The 24,071-nt window shown below is 44.2% G+C and overlaps 1 protein-coding gene across 1 annotated transcript; it reads left to right on the top strand.

The window, feature by feature from the left end:
- Positions 1-459: 459 nt before the first annotated feature.
- On the top strand, positions 460-23,010 carry OLFM4 (olfactomedin 4). Its single transcript, XM_068984750.1, has 5 exons — positions 460-642; positions 6,236-6,388; positions 12,409-12,621; positions 13,820-13,973; positions 22,208-23,010. Exons 1-5 carry the CDS (start codon positions 460-462, stop codon positions 23,008-23,010), a joined length of 1,506 nt encoding a protein of 501 aa, XP_068840851.1.
- Positions 23,011-24,071: the final 1,061 nt, after the last annotated feature.

The following is a 24,071-nucleotide window of genomic DNA, read 5'->3' as shown; positions in this document are numbered from 1 at the left end:
GTCTCTAGATGGAGTCCCCTACTGCCCATGGCAGGCGGCATTCAGGACAAAGCTGGGGGAGGCTCAGGGGACAAATAGAGGTGGCTTCTGGGAACAGCGCTGAGATTTGCTTTTCTTTCCTGGCGCTCCCAACCTCTGTTTCATTCATAAAGACTACTTTCATCTCATCTATCTCAAGGAAGTGTCAAGTCAGAAACCAGATACTGGGCTTCAACAAGCTCATTTGAGTTAATATTTGGCAGGCGATACTCAGATCTAAGGGCAGCTGGCAGAGTGGGGCCCGGGACCTGGTGGGCAGATGACTCAGGATCCTGGGTGTCCTCACCTTCCTGGGTGGTCATGTGTACTCTGGAAGCTTCCTCTTTGCCTGTAAATGGGCCTGGGGGGAAATCCCCACTGGGTCCTTTAAGAAGCCCGGGGACTCCCGCAAAACTCAGTGACTTCAGCCTAGGGCACAAGATGAAGCCGGGCTTCTCCTGCCTGTTGGTCGTCCTGGGCCTCCTCCACTCAGCTATCATGAGTGTTTGGGGGGTCACCACCACCTTCCCCTCCTTCCCCACCCCTGTCTCCTTCCCTACCTCCGACTTCAGCTCCAGCTACCCCCCTGACTCTGCCTGGTCCACCTCCAGCTCCAAGTCCCAGGTAAGGAGGCCCCAGAGTCTAAGAACTGCCTTCTTTCCCTTCCTTTGGCTTTTTGGAGACCTGAATATAATTTCATGGATGGGTAGTCCTGAACACTCTAAAAGATTTATGACTCCTTTTGTTAACTGAAGGTGCCTTGAAAATGAGTTAAAACCCCGGGTAAAATAATTAAATTGTTAGCAAGAGAGACAGCATTTTGGTTCTCCAGCTGGGGGCTTTAGATAAAGAAATCTAAGCTTTCAAGAGGTTCTCCAACCTGACTGTACTTTAGAATTGGGGCGGAGTGGAGAGAGACTTAAAAAAATGAAGTTGCCTGGGTTCTAACCCAGATACAAATGGTAACGGGATGAGCCCTGCCAGGAGAAGCTCCAGAAAAGTTCGTCTAGTTGATTTGCTGCCCTCGGAGACCCTCGATGTTTCTGTTGGAGCCTTGAAAGTGACTCTGAGCCTTGTTTGCAAGGGAGATGGGTGACAGAGTAGGAGGAGGGGACCCTGGTCTTTGGGAAAGTGCTGTTACACATGGTATGTCCCTGGAGGAGCGTTAACGCTTTTCAGTCTTTCTTGTAAGGAGTCTTAAGAGTCATTTCCAGCTCAAAATGACAATAGCAGGAGCAAAAAACAAGACCAACCAACAAATGAAAAGGAAGCAAGGGCTAGAAAGGGTCTGGTCCAATGGCTCAGCAGGTAAAGAATCCACCCTCAATTCAGAAGACGCAGGAGACCTGGGTTCGATCCCTGGGTTGGGAAGATCCCTGGAGGAGGAAATGGCAACCCACTCCAGTATTCTTGCCGAGAGAATTCCATGGACAGAGGAGCCTGGTGGGCTACAGTCCATGGGATCATGAAGAATTGGACACAACTGAATAAGCACAGCAGCTGGTAACTGGGACGTACATTGACCTTAGTTTAGGGGATGGATCTCTTTTGAGGAAGTGGGAAGAGGCCTGGAGGGGTGAGAGGTTGGGCGCAGGAAGCATCCTCCACCTCTGCCCACATCAGCTCTGGATATTTCTGTAGGAGTCTTACTCTGTAACAACTAGGCTTTCTGTGCTAAGGTGTGATTTCTGTCCTCTGTATTTCTATGATCTTTACTCACATTTCAGGTGGCTGCTTACGTGATCATTGGACTGGAAGGGCCAATAGGACAAGAGGAGGAAAAGGCTTTTGTTTGTTTCCATTTCACCATCAGAACCTCAAGGCAATGAAAACCATTTGATAACCTCAAGGCAGTTATCAAATTTGCATAGGGCTCAGATAGAAAAGGCAGCAATAATGTTCTCTGAATGACTTTTATAAATGCCATAACTACATTAAGTATATAATATATATTATTTAATCCACAGAGGTAAGTAAAATTTATGGTCCCATTATAGAGATGTGAAAACTGAGGCTTAGTGAAATAACGTTATCGGCTTAAAGTCGCTAAAGCAGCCACTGATACAGCTCAAACTTAGCTGTTCATATGCTCAGTCACTTCAGTTGTGTCTGTCTGTCTGTGACCTGTGGACTGTAGCTCTGTCCATGGTATTCTCCAGGGAAGAATACTGGATTGCCATGCTCTCTTCCAGGGGATCTTCCCAACCCAGGAATCGAACCCATATCTCCGTGTCTCATGGGTTGCAGGCAGATTCTTTACCCACTGAGCCACCTGGGAAACCCCTAGCTGCTCATGCTTTCCACTGTCTGTCTCCATGCAGCTTTCATTTTCAGAGAGTATAGATGAGAAGTGCTCATTTTAAAGAGAATGGTTTGAGAACCATGAATATGCACACTGCTTCTTTGTAGCCAGAAGACACATCATTTTACTCCATGATAGTAAATGATTTCTGGGGACAACGAGACCCAGTTAGCATTTTCTTTAAAAATGAGGTCAGAGTTTGATCACCAATTAGAAACCAGCTTTTGGGTAAGATGATCACCTAAAATACTAGAAAAGAAAATATAAGTCAACAGAGAAATCCAAAGTGTCTGGTGTTTGGTAAGGAAATAAAATATTTAAAAGTAGATAACGAATGGTAGTTAAATTATACTTAGAGGCTTTAATGTCCTTCCTGGTTTCCTTATCTGCCTCTGGTGAGTTAGTATCGCGACTCCAACTTCTTTTTTCAGAGCAGGCTAGGTGTCACTTCCACTATAAATCCAGTTTTCTAGAGTTGGCTGTCAGTTTGATGAGCTCTTTGGAAAGTGGTAGAAAACCCCTTTATAACTGTCATTGAGCAAGTTCCAAACGTATCATTTTCTGTACTTTGAAAATGTTGAGTACCATTATTTTATGCCTTGAATCTTTACAGGCACTTAGACTTGGCTGCTAATTAGAGCCAATTGCAGCCTGCAATCACAAATGTGCACCTCACTTTCTGCTGGCATGCTCAGGGCACTTCAGATGCCTCAGATGGCACCCTCCAAAGTGGGGGTGGGGGCGCTATCGTGACCCTCGTTTCCCCGACAAGGTAAGGCTCCATGCTTCACCCCACACAGCAACAGGCAGAGTCAGAACCACGAGCCAGGTGCTTTTGTCGTCAGACTGAGGGACTTGTTGAGAAGAAAGACACTAAGGCTTTCATAATGACAGTGGGCCTGATTAACTGGGCAGGAATTGGGTCTTATTTGTCTCCTTTAGTCAGAGCCTGGAAAATTGTAGATGCCAGTAAATGTGAATTGAACACAGCTTGAGTGAGAATTGATCAGTGTAAGGTGTCTGTGGGGTCCACAGGGTGGATCTCGTACCCTTCCAAAGGCCAACGGGACACACGCACTTATTTTTGCTGCCCATCCCCCGCATTATACTCACATAGAGATTAAGCATCTGCCAGGGAGGGAGACCCATCACCATTAGTTTCATCATCTCTGAATGCAAGGAATAGAAATATCTCTAATGGGAAACACTGATCAAGCTTATGGGCCATTGTGATGTCAGCTGAGCACCCTGGGCTGATGATAAACAGGATGGGAGCTGGGGAGTCCACAGCGCCAGGACAGAGATGTTCAATACAAGACAGTGCAACGGCTGTCAGTAGCGCTCATAATTATCTGCCTGCCTTTCAGGTGAACTTCAGGACGAAAAGTTGTGAGCTGGTAGTTTCAGTGGATTGTCTAGAAACTGCTTGATGATCTCTGCTGTTTGGGGAGTTGACAGAGCTTTTCCAAGAACTCTCAGAATGGCCTAACCCTGTCTTGTGCAGCTAATTAACCTCCCCTTGTCAAAATGCAATGAAAGACCTTTCTTTTGGTAGACAGTTGTTATAATAAGCTATTTCTTCAAAGGCCTGTGATATATGGTTCCTCCTGTAAAAACTTTGGCACCCTTAACTGGAGGCTTTCTACCTTCCATGCGAGTGATAAAGCCGGTTCCCAAGAAGGCTGGGCTCTCTAGCAGGCTCCTGGTGTGACCTGTCTAGTCCTTATTCGTCCCTGGTAAAGACCCTTCCTTCCCTTCCTCCCAGCCCCGGTGTCCAGCACTTGTCCTTCCTCTTACTCCCCAAGGTTTGCAGGTGTGGGGTGTGACTGGCAAAACAAGTTGAGGCCAGTGTTAAGAATTAATATGCCATACAGTGTTTAGGGTACAAATAAATATATATATTTGTCTTCCCTGGGAGCTCAGCTGGTAAAGAGGTCCGCCTGCAATGTAGGAGACCCCGGTTTGATTCCTGGGTAGGGAAGATCTGCTGGAGAAGGAATAAGCTACCCACTCCCTTATTCTTGGGCTTCCCTGGTGGCTCAGCTGGTGAAGAATCTGCATGCAATGTGGGAGATCTGGGTTCGATCCCTGGGTCAGGAAGATACCCTGGAGAAGGGAATGGCTACCCGTTCCAGTATTCTTGCCTGGAGAACTTCAGGGAAAGAGCAGCCTAGTGGGCCACAGTCCACGGGGTTGTAGAGTGGGACATGACTAAATGACTTGCACTCATTCATGTATATGTGTAGATATATATATAATTTGCTCATCTTAAAAGAAGATTAGGTTAAAATAATAAGCAATGAGGGCTTCCCACGTGGCGCTAGTGTTAAAGAACATGCCTGCCACTGCAGGAAACGTAAGAGATGTGGGTTTGATCCCTGGGTCGGGAAGATCCCCTGGAGGAGGGCGTGTATTTTTGCCTGGAGATTCCCACGGACAGAGGAACCTGGTAGGTTATGGTCCATAGGGTCACAAAGAGTCGGACATGATTGAAGCAACTTAGTGCGCACACACAAACAAGCAATTTAGCTTCAAAAGCCTGAATTAATTGGTCCAGGGGTCACCGGTGGACTAGATCTTGATTATACAAGCATCCAGGTTCAGCTTGTTTAGGAATTAGGGAAGTTGGTAGACATTAAATCACAGAGCACACAACCTCATCAATAGCCAGCTGACCTCTGAAACTTTGAGAAGTGTAGCCTGCATCTCTTCAAATTCTGAAAACCATCCCTTTGCCCTTGGTAGTGTCGGAAAGAGACCCTTTGGGCTGATGTTGTACAGGTGAGCTTTGGGCTTGCCGTCAGAGAAGATCATTGAAAGGCACAGTCAGTGGGCTGCCAAGAGTTACTCTGCAAAGCAATTGGAGTAATAAAAAAAATGTTAATTGTGCCGGGATCCCCTTGGGGAAGTTCAAAGGGGACAAAAGAAAAACAGGATCTTTCAAACCTGTCATTTTAAAATATGCATTGGCACCAAAGTGTGAGCCTGAATATATTAAAGAAACATCAAATATTTTAAAACGATTTTTCTGCAAGTGGTAAGCTGGAAAACTTTTAAAAAATTTGTAAAAAACCTTCAGACTCATACATTGTTCAGTTTGTGACAAATGGTTGGTTTGTTGCCATTTTGAAGGATATTAATTATATATTTTCCCAGGTGAAGAGAGAATGTGAATTTGCACTGTACAACTTCACTGTAACCCATATCTTTGATGTTTTCCTCATTCTTCTGGAAAGCAATGAATTGGGACTGGCATAGAGGTGTAGGAAAGAAAAGGAGTAAGCAGAAGGAAAAGGAAGTGACATTTACTGATCACCTACCATGTACCAGGGACTTGGTTTACATTACTTGGTTCCTCTTGGGGACAACCCTGTGAAGTAGATTTTCTCTGTTTGACAGATGAGGAAACCAAGACTTGAAGAGAATTCAGATCCAGTAAATGGTAGAATTAAAATTCAATCTTAGGACTCTCATTTTCCTTACATGGGGACAGTAATAATTTCCTTTAAGACTCTTCTGGAAAGGTGAACCATATGGTTTACTTAACAGGTGGAGAGGTGGCTGACCACTGAATGAGCTGTGCCTGTGAGACATGGCAGCAGCTTTGGGTGTTTTTGTGATTCCGTTCATTTATGTATTGGGTTCCATTTGCTTGCCTCTAAGAGAAGGGGACGACAGAGGATGAGATGGTTGGATGGCATCACCGACTCAATGGACAGGAGTTTGGGTAAACTCTGGGAGTTGTTGATGGACAGGGAGGCCTGGCGTGCTGCAGTCCGTGGGGTTGCGAAGAGCTGGACATGACTGAGCGACTGAACTGAAACACTCTTTGGACAAGTCAATTTCTGCCACTCCCCTTGCCAAAAAGCTCATTGCCCAGCTTATCACTGATGTTGAACTTACTTTTATTCGCAGTCATTTTCCAACTTCACTGGCAACAGAGATGACCGTGGGGTCTGCCAGTGCTCTGTTATCCTGCCGGACAACATCTTTCCTGTGGTGAGAGTGGAACGCCTGGAAATCACAGCTCAGACTATCTCCAAGAAGTTCGAGAAAGAGCTTTCTAAAGTAAGCATTTTACTCTTTTTGCCTCTCCCAACAAGATCTTGTTACGCACAGACCACCTGGCTTTTCTTCAGGACTATGTAAGCAGCCATTCTTCACTCCATCAAGGAGCGCATTTGCATCTAATGGAGCTTTAGCGTTCGCTTCGCAGTAAACTGTGGAGCTCCCCATAGCAGGAGGGGTGAGCGCACAGGACAAAGACGGGGTGGAGATGATTCGCCCCACAGGAGAAACTCTCTTCAATATCCTTCCAGGAAGCTGGAAGAAAGCCTGTAAATTTCAAGCCTGAAACCTTTATTTGGTTCTGTGGTTTCTTCTTCCTCTTGGTCTTCCTCTTTGGTGTCCTTACAGCTTTGCCTTCTTTTCTTTCCTCTCCTCTGTCCTTAGGTTCTGTCTTCCTGTCCTTGCGTTCTTCTCATCCTCTTCCTAGTCCATTATTCCCCCTCTTGCCTCAGGCCTTTCTTTCCTCTTCGTTCTCATTTTGTTATCGTTTTTCACTCGTTTGGGTCTTCTCTTGCGTGGTCTCTCCCCCTCTTTCTCCTCCTTCCCTCCCCCGAATCTCCCTCTCACCTTCCTCGCTCTCCCTTCTTTTCCTCCCTTCCTCCTGTTTCATCAGTTCACTCTCTTCCATCTCTGCCTCTCTCTCTTTCTTGGAGTTAGCCTCTGTTGTCTCAGCAGGGTCATTATATCAGATGCATCTCGCATTAACCCCAAATTGAAGACTTCCCTGGGAATTTGAATCTAGCAGGTCACTCAGCCTTGGTAGAAACCTCCCGAACCCCTGATTACTGCTTCCTCCAGCCCGAGGACATCATATCCCTGAGTTAGCCCTTCTCCAAGCTGGTTGGAACAATGAACTTGGCATTCCAGCTTTGACCCCTTTAACCTTTTTAGCCAAGTCAAAATCAGATAGAAAGCCTCCTGCTTTCTGCACAGGTGAAGTCCACTCTAGGCTATCATCACATGATGCATTATTCATTAATAATACCACTCCATTAACTTACAAGGGGTTCTGGCTTTCCTGCAAGATTCGAAATAAGTTTTCCTAAGAAATTTCAGCTCCGCTACCTCAACATCCAGCCTAGTTATCTTTTAAGACAAAAATTCCAATGAGGCTGAGCCCCTGCTTTCAACCTGAATTGGTAGATAAATATTCTGAGTTTAAATGAGTGTCCAGGAAAATGTGTTTGACGACTCCAGGAGCCTAGCTTCTTAGGAAGTAAAATGTCCTTGAATTAATCAGCAGAAAAGGCACAGCACTAAATTATAAATTCCAATCATTAATATTCATAGTCTTATTCCAGCATAATCAAGTACAGATAAGAAGTTATGCATAAAAACATAACAAGTGGAGGAAAATCCTAGGTAAGGATCTTTTCAGTTAGAGTCATTTGCTTTGAAATAGTGGGAGCTACTGATTTGCATGTCTTCTTGGCTGGCAGGGATGTGAAGGGCAGTTTGAAACCCTAGGCTGCTCCAGGGAAAGGTTTGTGAATCTGGGACGCATAATCCTAATCCTGTGAGGGGGGCAAGAGGCATCAGCCTTGCTAATAATTGATGGGGAAGAAGTATAGCGTAGATGAAGGAACTTTCAATTCTGGAAGTGTCAGGAGCTGGTCCTAAAAAAAATTCTCGACTGAGGCCTAAGAAAGGAATTGACCTGCCCCTGAGATTTACATAATGGATTCAGGGTGTGCCAGCTAAGGATGACAGCAGTGACATGAACAACTTCCCTCTGTGCTTTTTCTGAATGTTTCTGGTTCTACACTCAATAAACCCTTTAAGGCAGGTAGGTCAGTGTTCTTTCCGCCATGGTAGGGATGGGTCAACTGAGGTTCATACGGGTAAAGAGGCATAAATGTAAAGGTCTCTTGGCTGGCTGAGCCAAATCAGGACTCTGGGTCTTGGAATCAGTCCATTTGTTTTCCCTCTCGGCCACACTGTTACCATCCTCTAAGAAGAGAAGCGTGCTTTCTTGGAGGCTCAGTGGTAAAGCAGCCCCTTGCCAATGCAGGAGATGCAAGAGACACAGATTCAAAGATCCCTGGGTTAGGAAGATCCCCTGGAGGAGGAAATGGCAACCCGCTCCAGTATCCTGTCCTGGAGAATCCCATGGACAGAGGAGCCTGGTGGGCTACAGTTCATGCGGTCAGGAGTTGGACATGACTGAGCAACTAAGCCCAGCACACACAAGAAGAGGTGCAGCAGGTCAATAATGCTTTCCATCCAAAGTTATCTCTTCAGCTGAGGGCTTTTGAGTTCCAGGTGAATTATTATAGCTGTCCTTAGTTGCCTTGGAAATCCCCGTTTGTCTGGAGGCCCGGAGGAATGCCCATTCGAGCAGGCCGGTAGAAAAGGATTTAGACTGCCAGACATTGATTCATTATCTATCAGGACACGAAGAAGACAGGGATGGGCCCCACATAAGATGCTGAAAGCATTTGATACTTTGCTGTGGTTTCTGAGATGTCCCCTTGTCACTGTACTTCGGAAGGAGACAGCACGCAAGGTGGCTCAGGAGTTTTTTTCTCGAGAGGGTACGGTCTTCGGGGCAAGTTATTTAATATGACACTTTTGCTAATAGTCCCTCATGCATGAGAGGGTTGAGGCAGCCGGGGAGACATTTAGGCAACCCATAGACAAACAACATCGATTGAGCGATGTTTTGTGCAGTGAAATATAATAAATTAAAAGGTCAGATTGAAAAAAAAAGCCTTAAATCACTGTCTGTCTAATAATTGCTGTAATTTATAGGGCACCCACCATACCAGGCACTTAATATACATTATCTCTAGTGTTTGCAATCATCGTGTAAATGTGATACCATTATCCCCAGTTTATAGGAGGAAATGGAGGCTTGGAGAAATTAAGTGATTTGCCCATGAAGTACAGCAGCCTGATTTGTGCTTAGGTGGGTCTCGCTCCACAGTGCTTCATATGTCTTGATGATCAATTCACGCTCAGTTAATCTTGTTGTCAAAAACATATTAAAATGACAGTATGTGGCAAAGTGCATTTACTTGTTTTGAATAATCTGGCTATGGTGATGATCACAGGTTTTGAGGAATTGGCAGAAACGTGAGCCAGATTAATTCTTTAGTCTAAAAGCCAGTTGAGCTGCATTCTTACCTATTGCAAGACCACGATGTAGAGAACAATAGCCAGCCGCCAATGGTTGTTGTTCTGTAGAGTCTGATCCTGAGAATCCAGCAATGACATGTGTGTAACAAATAAAAGAATGAAAAGCTCTGTATGAAGGGCTGAGGGTTTGAAGGCAAGCCTAGATGAGTCATCAAATTTGTAGTGATGGGGAGCTCTGCAGTAACAATGTTGACACAGGGAGGTGTCCCCTTAGGGGTAGATGACCCTGGGCAAGCTGGGCTGCCTTTGCTGAGGCTGCACCTTCCAGAGAGAGCTGGGATGTTTCCAGTATTGTCCGTTCCCTCTCAACACTAGAGATCCGTACATGCGAAGGGTTCAGACTTACAATCTCTTTAAATGATTACAGTGCACACCGTGAAGTCTTTCTGGCCCATTCTCAAATTCTCCTCTACCTTCTGTAACTCTGTGGATGATTCCAACTTTCCTGAACATCCTGGAGCTATTCTTGGAATGTTAGTTGAGAGAACCTCAAGATTTTCCCCAAACAGACCTTTCGAGACCCTCCACTCTGTGGCAGAAGCAAGGCAGGCCCACCGCATGCACTCTGAGGCAACAATTGTCAGGATCGGCCTTGGTGTGCAGGGCGAATCTGGGAGAGCCACATTTCATTTAGCAGAAATGACAGTTGAATCACTCATTTTTATAGAACAACAGCTGTGATATGCCACCAAAATGTTCCAGGAAAGCTGAGGGTGTTTCATTTGTTCCAAGAGCTGGCAAGGCCAAATGCCAACAAGAATATTCATTTTGCAAACTCCCATTTCTGCCGTGGGTTGGCACTTCATTATTATTATTGTTTTTCTCACAGCCAGAAATCTTATGCCTGATTTTTCGAGAAGTTGAAACCTGGCTACCTTATATCTGAGTTTGTGCTTTTGAGTGAAACTTATTAGGTGTATATATATATATATATATATATATATATATATATATATTTATTTATTTATTTATTTATTTTTTTAACCTCCTTATCCTCCGAAATGTCACCAGCCTTATCAGCCTCTTCTGATGGCAATGAGCATCCATTGCCCGAGGAGATATGCTAGCAGTGCCAAGGGCTGTGTTTTCAACTTTAATTAAAATCCTCTTTGCCTGCAGCCCTAGGCCTTTAGGTCTGTGGCCTATGAGTCTACTCTAATTTGTACAGTGGGGTTAAGTGGAAGGGCTAAAATGACAGAAGTTAGGGCTGCCTTTGGTATTAGAAGGATTAGAAGCTGACATCTGGCTCTGACTTCATCCAGGCCCTGTGGATCAGCTACTTGACATTAGCACAGTTTGGAGGGAAAAGCATTACTTCTCTTCAAATTTTTAAAAGAGTATAAAAACTGGCAACTTTTAATGAGCAGGTCCTTGAAAAAAAGCCATGGCATTTCTTTTAGAGATCAGATACTGAAAGAACCACCAACTGTGTTTATTGAAATATCCATTTGGAGATTCCAATTATACACTAAGCCGCCAAGGGAATTTTTGGAAGTATTTTAGCTTAATGATCAGACATTCAAATATATGCAACAAATGTGTAATTTAAAGGTCTGATTGCAATAATCAGTTCTTGGAAAAAACTTGGAATAAATATGTGGATGCAGTTAATGAAATGGGTACTTTATAATAGCACATATCTCACATATTGAGGAGTAAGTTAGGTCTCTTTTTTAAAATTGAAGTGTAGTTGATTTACAGTGTTGTGTTAGTTTCAAGTGCACAGCAAAGTGATTCAGTTACACATACATATGTATCTGTTGTTTTCAGATTCTTTCCCCTTACAGGTTATTTCAAACTGAGTATAGTTTTCTGTGTTATATGGTAGGTCCTTGTTGGTTACTAAATAGACATTTCTCCAAAGACATACAGATGACAAAAAAAGCACACGAAAAGATAACAACTTCACTAATTATTAGAGAAACGCATATCAAAGCTACAAGGAGGCATCACCTCACATCTGCCAGAATGGCCATCATCAAAAAGTCTACAAATAATAAATGCTGCACAGGGTGTGGAGAAGAAGGAAACCTCCTACACTGCTGGTGGAAATGCAAACTGGTACCACCACTATGGAAAACAGTATGGAGATTCCTTAAAAAACTAAAAGAAAGAGCTCCCATGTGATCCAGCAAATCCCACTCCTAGACACTCCAGAGAAAACCATACTTTGTAGGTTGAGTCTTTATGGTACTCTGTAGAAGGCAGAGGGATTCAAAACTCATTGCATATGGTAATCAAAGCGGGAATTCTTCTGAGAGCATGTCTCTCTCTTCTAGAAAATAAATTCCATTTAAAGCAGTGGTTCTAAATGGAAGGAGGGTGGTGGTTGCAGGTGGGGTGGTTTTGCACCTGGGGAACATTTAGCAATGTCTGCGACATTTTTGGTTGTCACAGCTGGGGGTGGGTGGGTGGGCACTGTTTGCACTTAGAGGCTTGGGATGCTGTTAAATATCCTACAATACACAAGAAAGAATGATCTAGCCCCAAATGTCAATAGTGCTGAGGTTGAGAAACCCTGATTTAGAGCATGTGTGTTGAGTGGAAGAGGGTGGGCCTGATTCAAACCACTGTAGTTTGGAGAGAGAATATCTTCTCAAACATTAAAGTGGAGATTAAACTGTAGTTGTGAATGATGATCTGAAGCACAATTATTTTTAGTCTAGGCAAGTGTAAAAGTCACCTCCTTCCCCATCATAACAATGAATTCTTTTTAGTTTGTACTTGGATTGATTTTTTAAAATATCTAGTTAAATATATTTTTGATACTTGGCTTTACTTCAAAAAGATTGACCGCGATCAAATAGTCCCTGAGGAGTTGGTAGTGGAGGAAGGCTGCGTGACATCCCCCTGAGAACTGACGTGAGCTGTTTGCCCTTCAGGTAAAGGAGTATGTCCAATTAATCAGCAAGTATGAAGAGAAACTCTTAAACCTAACTGTCCGAGTATCGATCATGGAAAAAGATTCCATTTCTTACACTGAGCTGGACTTTGAGCTGATCAAGATGGAAGTGAAGGAGATGGAGAAGCTGATCAAGCAGCTGAAGGTCGGCTTTGCCGGAAGCACAGTGATCGTTGACCAGTTGGAAGTGGAGGTATGAAATCACTGCTTGCGTATTAGTGACAAAGTCTCTTTCTCTGGTGACTCAGACAGTAAAGAATCTGCCTGCAAAGCAGGAGACCCAGGTTCGATCCTTGGGTTGGGCAGATTCCCTGGAGAAGGGAATGGCTTCCCACTCCAGTATTCTTGCCTGGAGAATCTCACGGACAGAGGAGCCTGGCAGGCTACAGTCCATGGGGTTGCAAAGAATTGGACACAACTGAGTGACTAACACTTCCACTCTTTGGTGAGCAAGTGCTAGGATCTGGAGAGGAATCTTTCTCTTCTGATGTCTAATTCTATACTTGTTCATGACCATCTGGCACGTCCTGTGTTCCACTTTAGATGGATGCCTGGCTTTGAATAGCAAATTACACACATGGGAACATACTAACTGAAGAGTAGCTATGGTCAGAGTCCCACTCCAGAGCCAAATGACTTTCAATATCTCTAGAAAAAAGATGATATATAAGTGTGAACAACTCCAAGGCCAAGCTAGATCAGGGGGTCTTCTTCATTCTGGGTTTATCCTCATGGGACTTGAAAGTCATGATTTACCTGATTTTGGACGGGCTAGGTCTCTTTTCCCGTTTCCAATGAGCATATAATCTTTAATCCCTCTTGGAACATTTCTCCACATACTGGCAAGTCTCTTTAAAGGAGTTTCTTGTAAGTACGTTTTTCTGAAGGCTTTTAAGCTCTGTGAATAAAGGCCATTCCATTAATATTAGGCTTGGATAATTTATATCAATGAGGAGTTTCCTAGCACAGTCATGACATGGACTATCATTGAGAATTCCAGTTCTGTGTTTTAGGATTCAGGCTTTCTCTGGCCCTTACCATTCATTAGAAACTTAATTATAATATGGCATGAGTAAACATGAGTTTACAGAGGAAGGTTGTCAGAGATGAACTTTAATGGACATTTGGGGATGCTTCGATGGAACCTGTCCTCCGTCATTACAGCGTTTAAAATCTTTGCCATTTTCTTCTTGTCACACACAGCGGCTTGCGATCCGACAGGCATTCACGCTAAACCATGAAATGTATTCTTCCAAATGAAACCGTTCAGAAGCATCTCAGGTGTATTCATTCTCCTGCAACCTTTCCCTAACTGACAGATTCAGCCCTGGAATGTTTATGAAAGAAGTTGCGCGATAACAGAAAATCACTCTGAATTTTGATTTCCTTAGATCAGGAATATGACCATCCTGGTAGGGCAGCTTGAGACGCTGGACAAAAACAATGTCCTTGCCATTCGCCGACAAATCCTGGCTCTGAAGAACAGGCTCAAAGAATGTGAGGAGGCCTCTAAGGAAGAAAATCCACCCCCGCCCCCTGCGCCAGGTAAGGGTGCGCCGTCTTTCCTAGGCTTTGGAGGAGCTGAAGCTGGGGTGGGGAAAGGCTTTGGAATGGTGGAGGTGAAGGGAGGATGGGATTTTTGCAGCTCTGAGTTTATTCTCCTGTGCTTTTAAATCTCACCTACCTGTTCTACGCATAATCACATTCTGGGGGGCACAGAGAAGTGCAGATGATGAGTTGATTTAAAATAAAATCCACAAGTTGCACATAACCTTTTTGCATTTGCTAACAGGGAGAACGTCTCTGTGGTGATGGACTGGTTAGTGGGGGCCAGGTGAAAGCTTCTGCAGTCTGCATGACGTCACCTCCGTTGTTTTGGGGATTCCAAGGACTGGTTGGCCCATTTATTTGACGAGCTGGGTCGTGCCTAGAATCCTCCTTGCCTCTTTTCCATCTCCCCCAACTTCCCTGTCTTCTTCCACATCTTTATTTCTCCTTCCTGCTCCCATTAAATGCACATGCTATGTAGCATGTCCTAGGATTCAGTGAGGATGTAATGGATGGCCCAATGGCTTAATGGGTCAAGAATCAGCCTGCAACGCAGGAGATGTAGGTTTGATCCCTGGGTCAGGAAGATGCCCTAGAGGAGGAAGTGGCAACTTACTCCAGTTTTCTTGCCTGAAATATTTTATGAATAGAGGAGCCTGGCAGGCTACTGCCCAAAGAGTTGTAAACAGTCAGACACAACTAAGCATAAACTGGACCTACATGTGCAGTGCCGTCTTCCTTAGACTGTGAGTTCTTGGAGGGCAGGAATGGTGTGTCCCTCTCTCAGGAATCATCCTTGAAGGGGGTTAGGTGTAGCCTAGAGACGCTTGCCTGTAACTGAACTGCCTTCTTGAATAGGGTGGTGGAGTGTAGGGATCAGGAGCTCGGCATTGGGATGCCAAAGGCCTGAGCTTCCCAGCTACATAGCCATGGCAAAAATACCCTTAATCTCCTCCTTGGTAAAATGGAAGAACAGTACTAGGTTCCTTGCAGGGTTGCAGTGACGATTCACAAAACAATTTTTGAGAAGCTCACAGCTCTGTGACTGACATTTATGCACTGGCGATTGTTATTGCATTAATGCGGATAATTAAAGTGAACACCTTGCTGCAGACAAAAGCAGAGCTCGATCCCTGTGCCTTTCAGCACATCCCTCCCGGTGAACTAAAGCTGTAGCGTCCAGCCCTGAAGCCGGAGTCACAGAGAAGCTCTCTCTGCAAGTCCTGAGCATCTCAGCCTTAATGGGGATGGTATCCGTTCATCAAATCATACAGCTCTTGCGATTCTCATTCACTCCGATTGTCACAAGCTGCTTCCTCTCAGGCCATGCATTTCTGGGTCCATGTCACCGTCACGGATTTCAAGGCTTTAATCAAATACTGCTATTGGTATAATCCTCTTGGTGCCGTTCAGAGGCCTATCTTTTCCTCCTCTGCGGTTGAGGCTCTGTCACAGTATGACCCGCAGAGGAGGTCTTGTTCTCTGTAATAAACTAGGCTAGGAAATGAGAGCTCGGTCTGCGGGGCCGCGAAGGGCTCCCGGAGGGCAGGAGTCAAACAGTGACCCCCTCTCGATACTACCTGAGCGTGTCTTTCTTTCCTCCCTTCATCCGCCCCTTCCTTTCCCCCTTCTTCCTCTCTTTTTATATTTTGATTTTCATTCGCTTGTTTATGTATTATTTTTGGCTGCACCGGCTCTTCGCTGCTGGGCAAGCCTTTCTGTGGCCGCGGTGGGCGGGGCCCACTCTAGCTGCCGTGTGCCGGCTTCTGATCGCCCTGGCTTCTCCGGGGGCAGAGAACGGGCTCCAGGTGCACAGGCTTTAGTGACTGCGGCCCGCAGGCTTCGTTGCCCGGTGCCATGTGGGATCGAGCCCCCGTTCCCTGTCTTGGCAGCTGGATTTTTAACCACTGGACCACCAGGGAAGTCCCCTGTCTCTTTTTAAACCTCAGCAAACTGTCCTCATGGAATAAATTTCCTGGCAGTTTTCTATGCATCCCTTGAAATGAAGACAGTTTAGGGCAGGAAAGAAGGTTCGGGGCTGCCATGTCTCAGAGGACGGGGCGTGGTGGGGAGGGTGCAGCTTTTCCTGGGATCACGCAGGCCGCAGGAGATGGAGCTGATGCTGAGGTGCCAGACCCCTTCCTGCCTATCATCTGGGGACCTCAGGCATCAGCACCTGAAGGCCGGTGATGGGGGAGAAAGCACACTGCTTAGGATCTAAGAAAGAAAACGGTCTGTTTTCCTATTTTCGTTAGCTTTTTTTTCCCCTAGAACTTTCTCCCAGTCCTCGACACTTAGGCCTTTGTGAGCCAGCCCAGCCCAGCTGTGTTGTTTAAACAAATTGGACGCAGACTCCCTCTCACTTTCCCACAACCTTGGTTGCAGCTGGATCCCTGCCAGGCCGCTTGGCCCTCCTCCAGCTCTGTTCATATTATATTTATGATGTTTATATTAAACTGACTTTTTGTCATGTTTTGAAATCAATTTCTTTCACTCGCTCTCTTTCTATTTGGACTGGTTGATAATGCAGGATTGGAAAATCCCCAGGCACCACGGCGTTGTGAGCCTGTGGAGACTTTAATTAAAGTTACTCACTATTATGGGACTTTAAAATCTGGCCTGTTTGCTTTTCTTCACTGCAGAGTTGCAGAGAATAAAAAAGAAAGAAAGAAAGACTCGCTGCAAGTTTCAGCTATAAAGTAATTCTGTGCTGTCTTGGCCCCTGCAGGCAGCTGCCGTTTGCTACCCCCGTGGTCAGCTTGATCTGAGAACCAGTACATAGCATTAGGGTTCGATAAAATGTGCTTTATAGATGCTTTATGCCACAAATGGCATCCTTTTCTGCTTCATTTCATAGGACTTCGTAACCTAAGATAATTGGCCTGATGCTGATTAACTGTTTTCTCTAAAAACAACCAACTTGGGTTTCTCTCTGTTCTTCTCCCTGGATCTAAAGGACTGTAGATAGGAAAATGGGATGTGAATGCCTGGGATCGTTACTGTTATAGGTGGAGGCGCAAGGCTCTGTGCTGGCACATAGTAGGTGCACAGTAAATGACCCACGAAAGATGTAGGCTGACTGGCCAAAATCCCAAGCCGAGGGAAGAGCTGAGCGTTGGGGAGCATACATCCAACAATTCAGAGTCAATTTCATCTTAATTATTTTCTGATTATCACCATTTTGATTGCCTGAGTCTCACAAGTTAATTGTATTCTCATCTTTGCTCCAAGTTCAGTTGCCCAGGTGAGAGGGAGCATTGGTGGATCCAAGATTAAGTTTCCTCCTGTTGAGTGTGCTCAGTCGTGTCTGACTCTTTGTGACCCCATGGACTGTAGCCCACCAGGCTCCTCCATCCATGGGATTTTTCCAGGCACGGATACTGGAGGGGTTTGCTGTTTCCTCTTCCAGGGGATCTTCTTGACCCAGGGATTGAACCCACAGCTCCCGCAGCTCCTGCATTGCAGGCAGATTCTTTACCCACTGAGGCATTGGGGAAGCCCCATGTTTCCTCTGCTGGCATATAATCTTTAGTTTTTTTTTTAAAAAGTGCTGCTAACCATGAGACTTAAAAAAAAAAAAAGTCAAGTTAGAGTATTTTAAAGTTTTACCTTGTGGCCTCCCAGGATATTTTCAGAATACCATGGCAGTGTCTAATAACTTTCATGATGAAGAAGAGATTGCCAAACAAGGCTACCTGGTATGGCGAGTTCCTTGCATTATGATTTGTGCCATAATTACCAGGCTCTTGGAAGCATTCAGATATGTTCTTGGGTAAAGAGCTAGTGTTTTTATAATGAAAGCTAAGGACACAACTTAGTGATTAAAATGATAACCGTGACAACAAAGGTGAGTTTGGGATGTCTAAACAGCTTTTCATGCCATAATTTAGTGCCACTGTGTGGTTGGTACTGTTCTGGGTACTTGGCTACCAGGATGGGTCCATAAACCTCCAGAAACCACTATTTAATGTAAACCTTCAGTTGTAACATGATGTGATTATAATGCTGATCATTTATTGAGTTAAATGTACCTGTCTTCCATACTCTTAACAGTTCTACAGAGTAGGTATTATTATTTTTTTCTTCTAACACAAGGAAGCAGACACTCAGAAGGTTAGGCAAGCCATTCAAGGATACTCAGCTCACTAGTGCTGGAGCAGGATTGGAACTGGAACCTGTCTGGCAATGTTTTCACTGTACCAGGCTGCCTTCCACAGATGCTCAAATGGAGAGAGAGGTTGCAACTGTGATTCCTGGGGTGATAAGAAAGTTCCAACAGCTCACTAACCTGATTAACACCAAATTATCTTGGCTTTCGTGCTTGTGGAGTAGCTGAAAGGGTACTTTTGTTCTCAGTTCCGTGGTGTGTCCTCTTCCATCAGAAAATGCAAAAGGATTCATTGATCTTTCGCAACTCTTGGGTCTTGGTTGGGCAGTGGGTTGTTGTTCCAGTGGCAGGAAAAATTTGGGATAAAGAAGGAAAGGCATGGGGTATCTCAAGTCCTTGAGATGCAGGAAGGGGCTGGGAAGGGGTATGCGATAAGGCAGGGTAGGGAGAGGCTCAGTGTAGACAGGGTAGGGGATGGGGTCTCTCGCCGGGCTAGATGAGATGGGGATGCAAGGCTCTGCGCTGGCAGTGGGCACCAGGCTGCCTGTCAGTTTCATCCTTGTTTCTAGGACAGCTTACAGCCATGAACTGAGGAAGCCTGCTGTAGCCTTGCCACTGGGCTGTCACTGTTGTGGCCACATCGGTAGCATTGACAACAGTACTTTGTTCTTGTCTTACTTCCTCTTCCTTCGTTGGGAGCCAGGGCTATAAAAAACGGTCCAAAAGAGTTAGAGGATAAAGGGAGGATAACAGAAAGGACATGAGAGTGCTTAGGAACGATGGTGGGGTGAGGAAGAGAGATTCAAATTTCATACCAGGTGCAATTTTATTTTTTAATTGGAGTATAATTGCTTTACAGTGTTGCATTAGTTTCCTCTGTGCAAAGAAGGGAATCAGCTCTGTGTCCACAGACAGCCCCTCCCTTTTGGCCCTTCCTGCCACCCCCACCCCACCCTGCCTCTCCAGGTATCGCAGAGCACAAAGCTGAGCTCCCGGTGCTATGCAGCAGGTCCGCACTGGCTATCTAGCTTACACACGGCCGTGGATATATATCAAGCCCAGTCTCCCAATTCGTCTCACCCTCCCTCTGTCCCCGTGTCCACACACCCGTTTTCTGCATCTGCATCTCTATTCCTGCCCTGCAAATAGGTTCCTCTGTACCTTTTTTTTTTTTTTTAGGTTCCACACATATGTGTTGATATGCAATATTTGTTTTTCTCTTTCTGACTTACTTCACTCTGTATGACAGACTCTAGGTCCATTCACATCTCTATAAATGGCCCAATCTTTCCTTTTTATGGCTGAGTAAAATTCCATCATATATACATACCAAATCTTCATCCATTTATCTGTTGACGGACATTTAGTTGGCTTCCATGTTCAGATATTGTAAGTAATGCTGCAGTGAACACTGGGGTACATGTGTCTTTTTGAATTTTTATAAGAGGTACAATTTTAATCTCTTGGTCAACTTGTGAAATAATAAATGTTACTATTATTATTATTAGTAGTAGTAGTAGTAATTTTTAAGGGAAGTTTATTTTGGACCCTTCATATCTAAGGATTTCTCCCTCTAGGACAGAACAGTTTATTATCTTTAATCCCATGATAAAATGTTTGACTATGTTATAGCACATAAGTTTTCCTTAAATATTTTGTTGCTGTTGGTTTGGGATATTTCTTTTCCAGGAGGGCAAGATTCAATTAAGCAAACAATGCCTAAGTCTTCTAACCTGCAAGAAAAAAGACTTTCTTTCATTTCCTGAGGGTGAAATGTCGTTGAATAAATAAGTTCTCAGGAAGATATTTTAACTAGAATATCTGGTTAGTAGCATATGGAAACTCAAACAGTTTTTGTTATCATTAAACTGAACACACCACTAACTTTATTTTAATAATTCATGCATTGTTTCATAAACAAAAGCAAACAAGCATTCATCTGAGAGATCACTTTTAGAAGAGGAAATAATACTTTATAATTTTATTTATTATTTCTTTAGTGAAGAGCAGTCTCTTGGCTGAACAAGCGTTGCTTTTTTATTTATGAAATGGTGCATGCATTATTAAAATAAACCCGCGACTGTGTTCTGCTTAATGATATGCAAAATTATTTGAGGTTGGGTACAGAGCAGTTTCATTTCTCTACCTGTTGTATGGTTGGCTGGCTTTCCCACCAACTGCGGATTTATGAGAGCATTTAAGGAGCACATATTTAATTCCGGGACCAAAAAGCCCCAGCAGATTGGAAAAATAAAAGCAGGATTTCTAGTAATGGTTTCACCTCTGAACAGTCCTTGAATGAGGAGGGGTGAGAGGAGAGGCATTTAACAAGGAAAGAAATGGGTCTTTCTGTAGCCATCAGAGGCAGAGACTCAGAGGCGAATGCTTTGCACCCCCTTGCTCCCCGCAGTGTTAATATCGGGCAGTTCTCTGGAGCTCTGATTCTGGCCTGAGCTCACCTCATGTGCCCTCGTGGCTCCCTGAGTCCCTCGACACATTTACAGCCAAGTTCTGTCCCCTCCTTCCTCACCTGCTCTGCTCTAGGCAGCAGGATGAGGGAAAATGACCTCTAATGTACTTAGAGTTGACTTTCCTCTGTAATTCCAATAAAATTTCTGGCCAGCTTTTTAAGGGTATTTATTAAGGTTCCAGAAACTGTCTGTTCAAATCTTTAGATAGCTATTATAAAAATACTGGAGGATTTTTATTCTATTTTTTTTATAGCTCATAAATGTCTGGGTTGGCAGGCATTTCAGAGGGAGGACTCTGCAAAGGGCCAAAAGGCCCAGCCAGAGTCATTCACCTGGGTGTTTCAGGGAATGTAGATTCAGTGGACCGGTGAGTCTGGTCCCACTTGATTGTACACATTGTGACAATGACGGCATCAGACTGGGAATGATGACATGCTGGCCTGTCATTCTGTGGCACAGCAGGCTATGGCTTGTGAGCCACAAGGCCCACCTTGTAACTGCAGCGAGATGGTCCCCACGTCATCTACGCTTTGGGCACAGAACAGGCAATGCTACCCTAAAATACCTTCCATGACTTTTCAAAGCTGAAATCCCACCATTAGAGGGCCTCTTAGAGGTCCATCGAGGGCCATCTTTCTTTTCTTTCTTTTTAAACATTTTTAATTTTGTATTGAGCCAATTCACAACATTGTGATAGTTTCAGGCGAACAGTGAAGGGACTCAGCCATACAGACACATGTATCCATTTTTCCCCCAAAGTCCCCTCCCATCCAGGCTGCCACATAACACTGAACAGAGTTCCATGTACTATACAGTAGGTCCTTGCTGGTTATCCACTTTAAATATAGCAGTGTACCTTGTCATACTGAGTCAAGTAAGTCAGACAGAGAAGGAGAAATATTATATGGCATGCCTTATATATGGAATGTAAGAAAGAAATGATACAGATAATTTGTTACAAAACAGAGACTCACAGACTTAGATAACAAACTAATCGTTGTTGGGGAGAAGGGATAGTTAGGGAGTTTGGGATGGACAAGGACCATCTTTCTGTATCTTTAAAATGCCACAGTAGAAACTTCCTCTCCTGAGGGTAACATGGGCAGCATTGGTACCTGGTGTGGACATGCCCTTGGAGCCCCAGGGAAGGGCAGAGGGAAGGGAAGGGAAGAAAGACTTGCCCAGGATTGACGTCTTCATCCCAATTCTCCCAGCCCTGGTGAAGAGCACCACTGTGAGTACGGCCTTATCGCAATAGGAAGGCGTTCTCCTGTGGTCTTGCTTTCTTGATTTCTCTATAAGGAAAATGAAATAAAATAATATTGCTGAAATGCATTTCATAGAAGAAAATACATTAAATTCACCAAGTCTTCCTTTTTTAAACTATTTAAAATGGTTGTTCACAGTTCCACTATACCCATTTTCCAGATTGAAGGCCCATCCATGTCAACAGGAGACAGTTCTCTCTAGAACTGATAACATGTTTGCATTGAGACCAAGGCCAAGGGTAGCTTTTGCCTTTTCTCCATCAGAACCATGGTGTTGACAAGAAAAATGTTTATGGATTCCTTTGGTTCTTAGAATGTTAAACTGTTTGTATCTTGTCATGCATTTTCTCTAAGAATGTCCTTTTATTTGTTTCGTTCCTCTAGGGAGCTGTGCGCACGGCGGTGTGGTGAATGTCAGCAAACCAGCTGTAGTTCAGCTCAACTGGCTAGGGTTTAGCTATAAGTATGGTGCCTGGGGTCTGGATTACTCTCCCCAGAATCCAGGCAATGGAGTGTACTGGGTGGCACCTTTGAATACAAATGGGAGAACTTTGCAATATTACAGACTCTACAATACAAAGGATGATTTGCTGTTGTATACAAATGCCCGACAGAATCAAATTGCCTATGGCCAAGGCAGTGGTACAGTAGTTTATAAGAACAACATGTATGTCAATTGGTACAACACCCGGAATATGGCCAAAATTAACCTGACCACCAACAGAGTTGATGTGTCCCAAGCTCTCCCTAATGCTGCCTATAATAACCGCTTTTCATATGCTAATGTTGGTTGGCAAGATATGGACTTTGCTGTGGATGAGAATGGATTGTGGGTGATTTATGCAACTGAAGCCAGCACTGGTAACATCGTGATTAGTAAACTCAATGACACCACACTTGCGGTGCTAAACACTTGGCATACCAAGCAGTATAAACCATCTGTTACTAACACGTTCATGGTGTGTGGGGTTCTATACGCCACTCGCACTCTGAACACCAGAATAGAAGAAATTTTCTACTACTATGACACAAACACAGGGCAAGAGGGCAGACTTAACATCGTAATGCAGAAGATGCAGGAGAATGTGCAAAGTATTAACTATCACCCTTTTGAGCAGAAACTTTTCGTCTATAATGATGGTTACCTTCTGAATTATGATCTTGTCTTCCAGCAGATACCCCAGTAAACGTTCACGTGTTAGGGTGGAGGGAAATCAAATTTTTACTGAAAAAATATGTCTTCTCCCCTTATTTAGGGGCTGGGAGTGGGGTGGGGAGATGGGGCAGGGCTCAAGATCCAGAAGTATACGTGCTTAGTTGTACTATTTGGGAGTTGGGTTCTTCCATGCTAGAGACTCAGAGCATTGCCTTATTGGATGAGCTCTCTTGGAAGCCATCTGCTTCCTGGGATGCATTTCTCAGACTGAAATAATCTGGAATTGTCTGAGGTCTTGGGCATTATGGTTCTAAGGAAGCCTTTGATGAGGTCACATCTGAAAATTAAGGGGCATAAGGAGAGCTTTGTATGGCTTTTGGAGATTCTTTGTATAAAAGAGGGTTCAAGGGCCAGTTCTCATATAACCTGGATGATTCTTCCATACTTGCAAGAAATCTGGGGCTTAACAGGCGGATTAATTTCTGAAGCTCCTTGAGGGTCCAAACCTTCAACTTTGTTTTTCTTAGTAGCGCCTGGCATGATGTTTGGTATGTAGCAGATAAGTACATTTAGCGTGCTTGTGTTATATCTATGAAATGCTATGAGTTTTCCAGAGAAAATTCTTTTTCGACATTAAATTGTCTAACCAGTCCCAGATGAATCTACAGAGGAGGCGCTTGTGCTTTTTTTTCTCCTGTTGGACACCTTCATAAGGGTCAGTAGAAGACTCCTGCCTCATAACTTCATTCCAAAGGCCGCTCAGAAGATTAGAACTGGACTTAAACATCAATTCCTCTCACCCTCTCCCAACCCCCTACTTAAAAAACAAATAACTATTTTTTTAATGGAATGAATATAAGATGATAAGCAAAACTAATTTTCTTTTATCTCATCATAAACTTTTACTTTCACGACGCTAAGACCACAAGAAAAGCAAATGGCAGTGATAAAATGATAGCCTATTATAAAGCCCTGAGAGCAAATGTTCGACTTGTATTAAGTCATATCAGTGGCTTAATGCAATTTTTGTCTTGAAGCCTGAAACTTGTAAGAAAATGAAGTTTGTTTTTTTTTTTTTGAGAAAGAAATGTG

This window comes from Capricornis sumatraensis, chromosome 12 (genome assembly GCF_032405125.1).
Source record: "Capricornis sumatraensis isolate serow.1 chromosome 12, serow.2, whole genome shotgun sequence".
NCBI lineage: Eukaryota > Metazoa > Chordata > Mammalia > Artiodactyla > Bovidae > Capricornis > Capricornis sumatraensis.
Note: the sequence above shows the minus strand (reverse complement) of the source record. Positions and strands in the feature narration are given on the sequence as shown.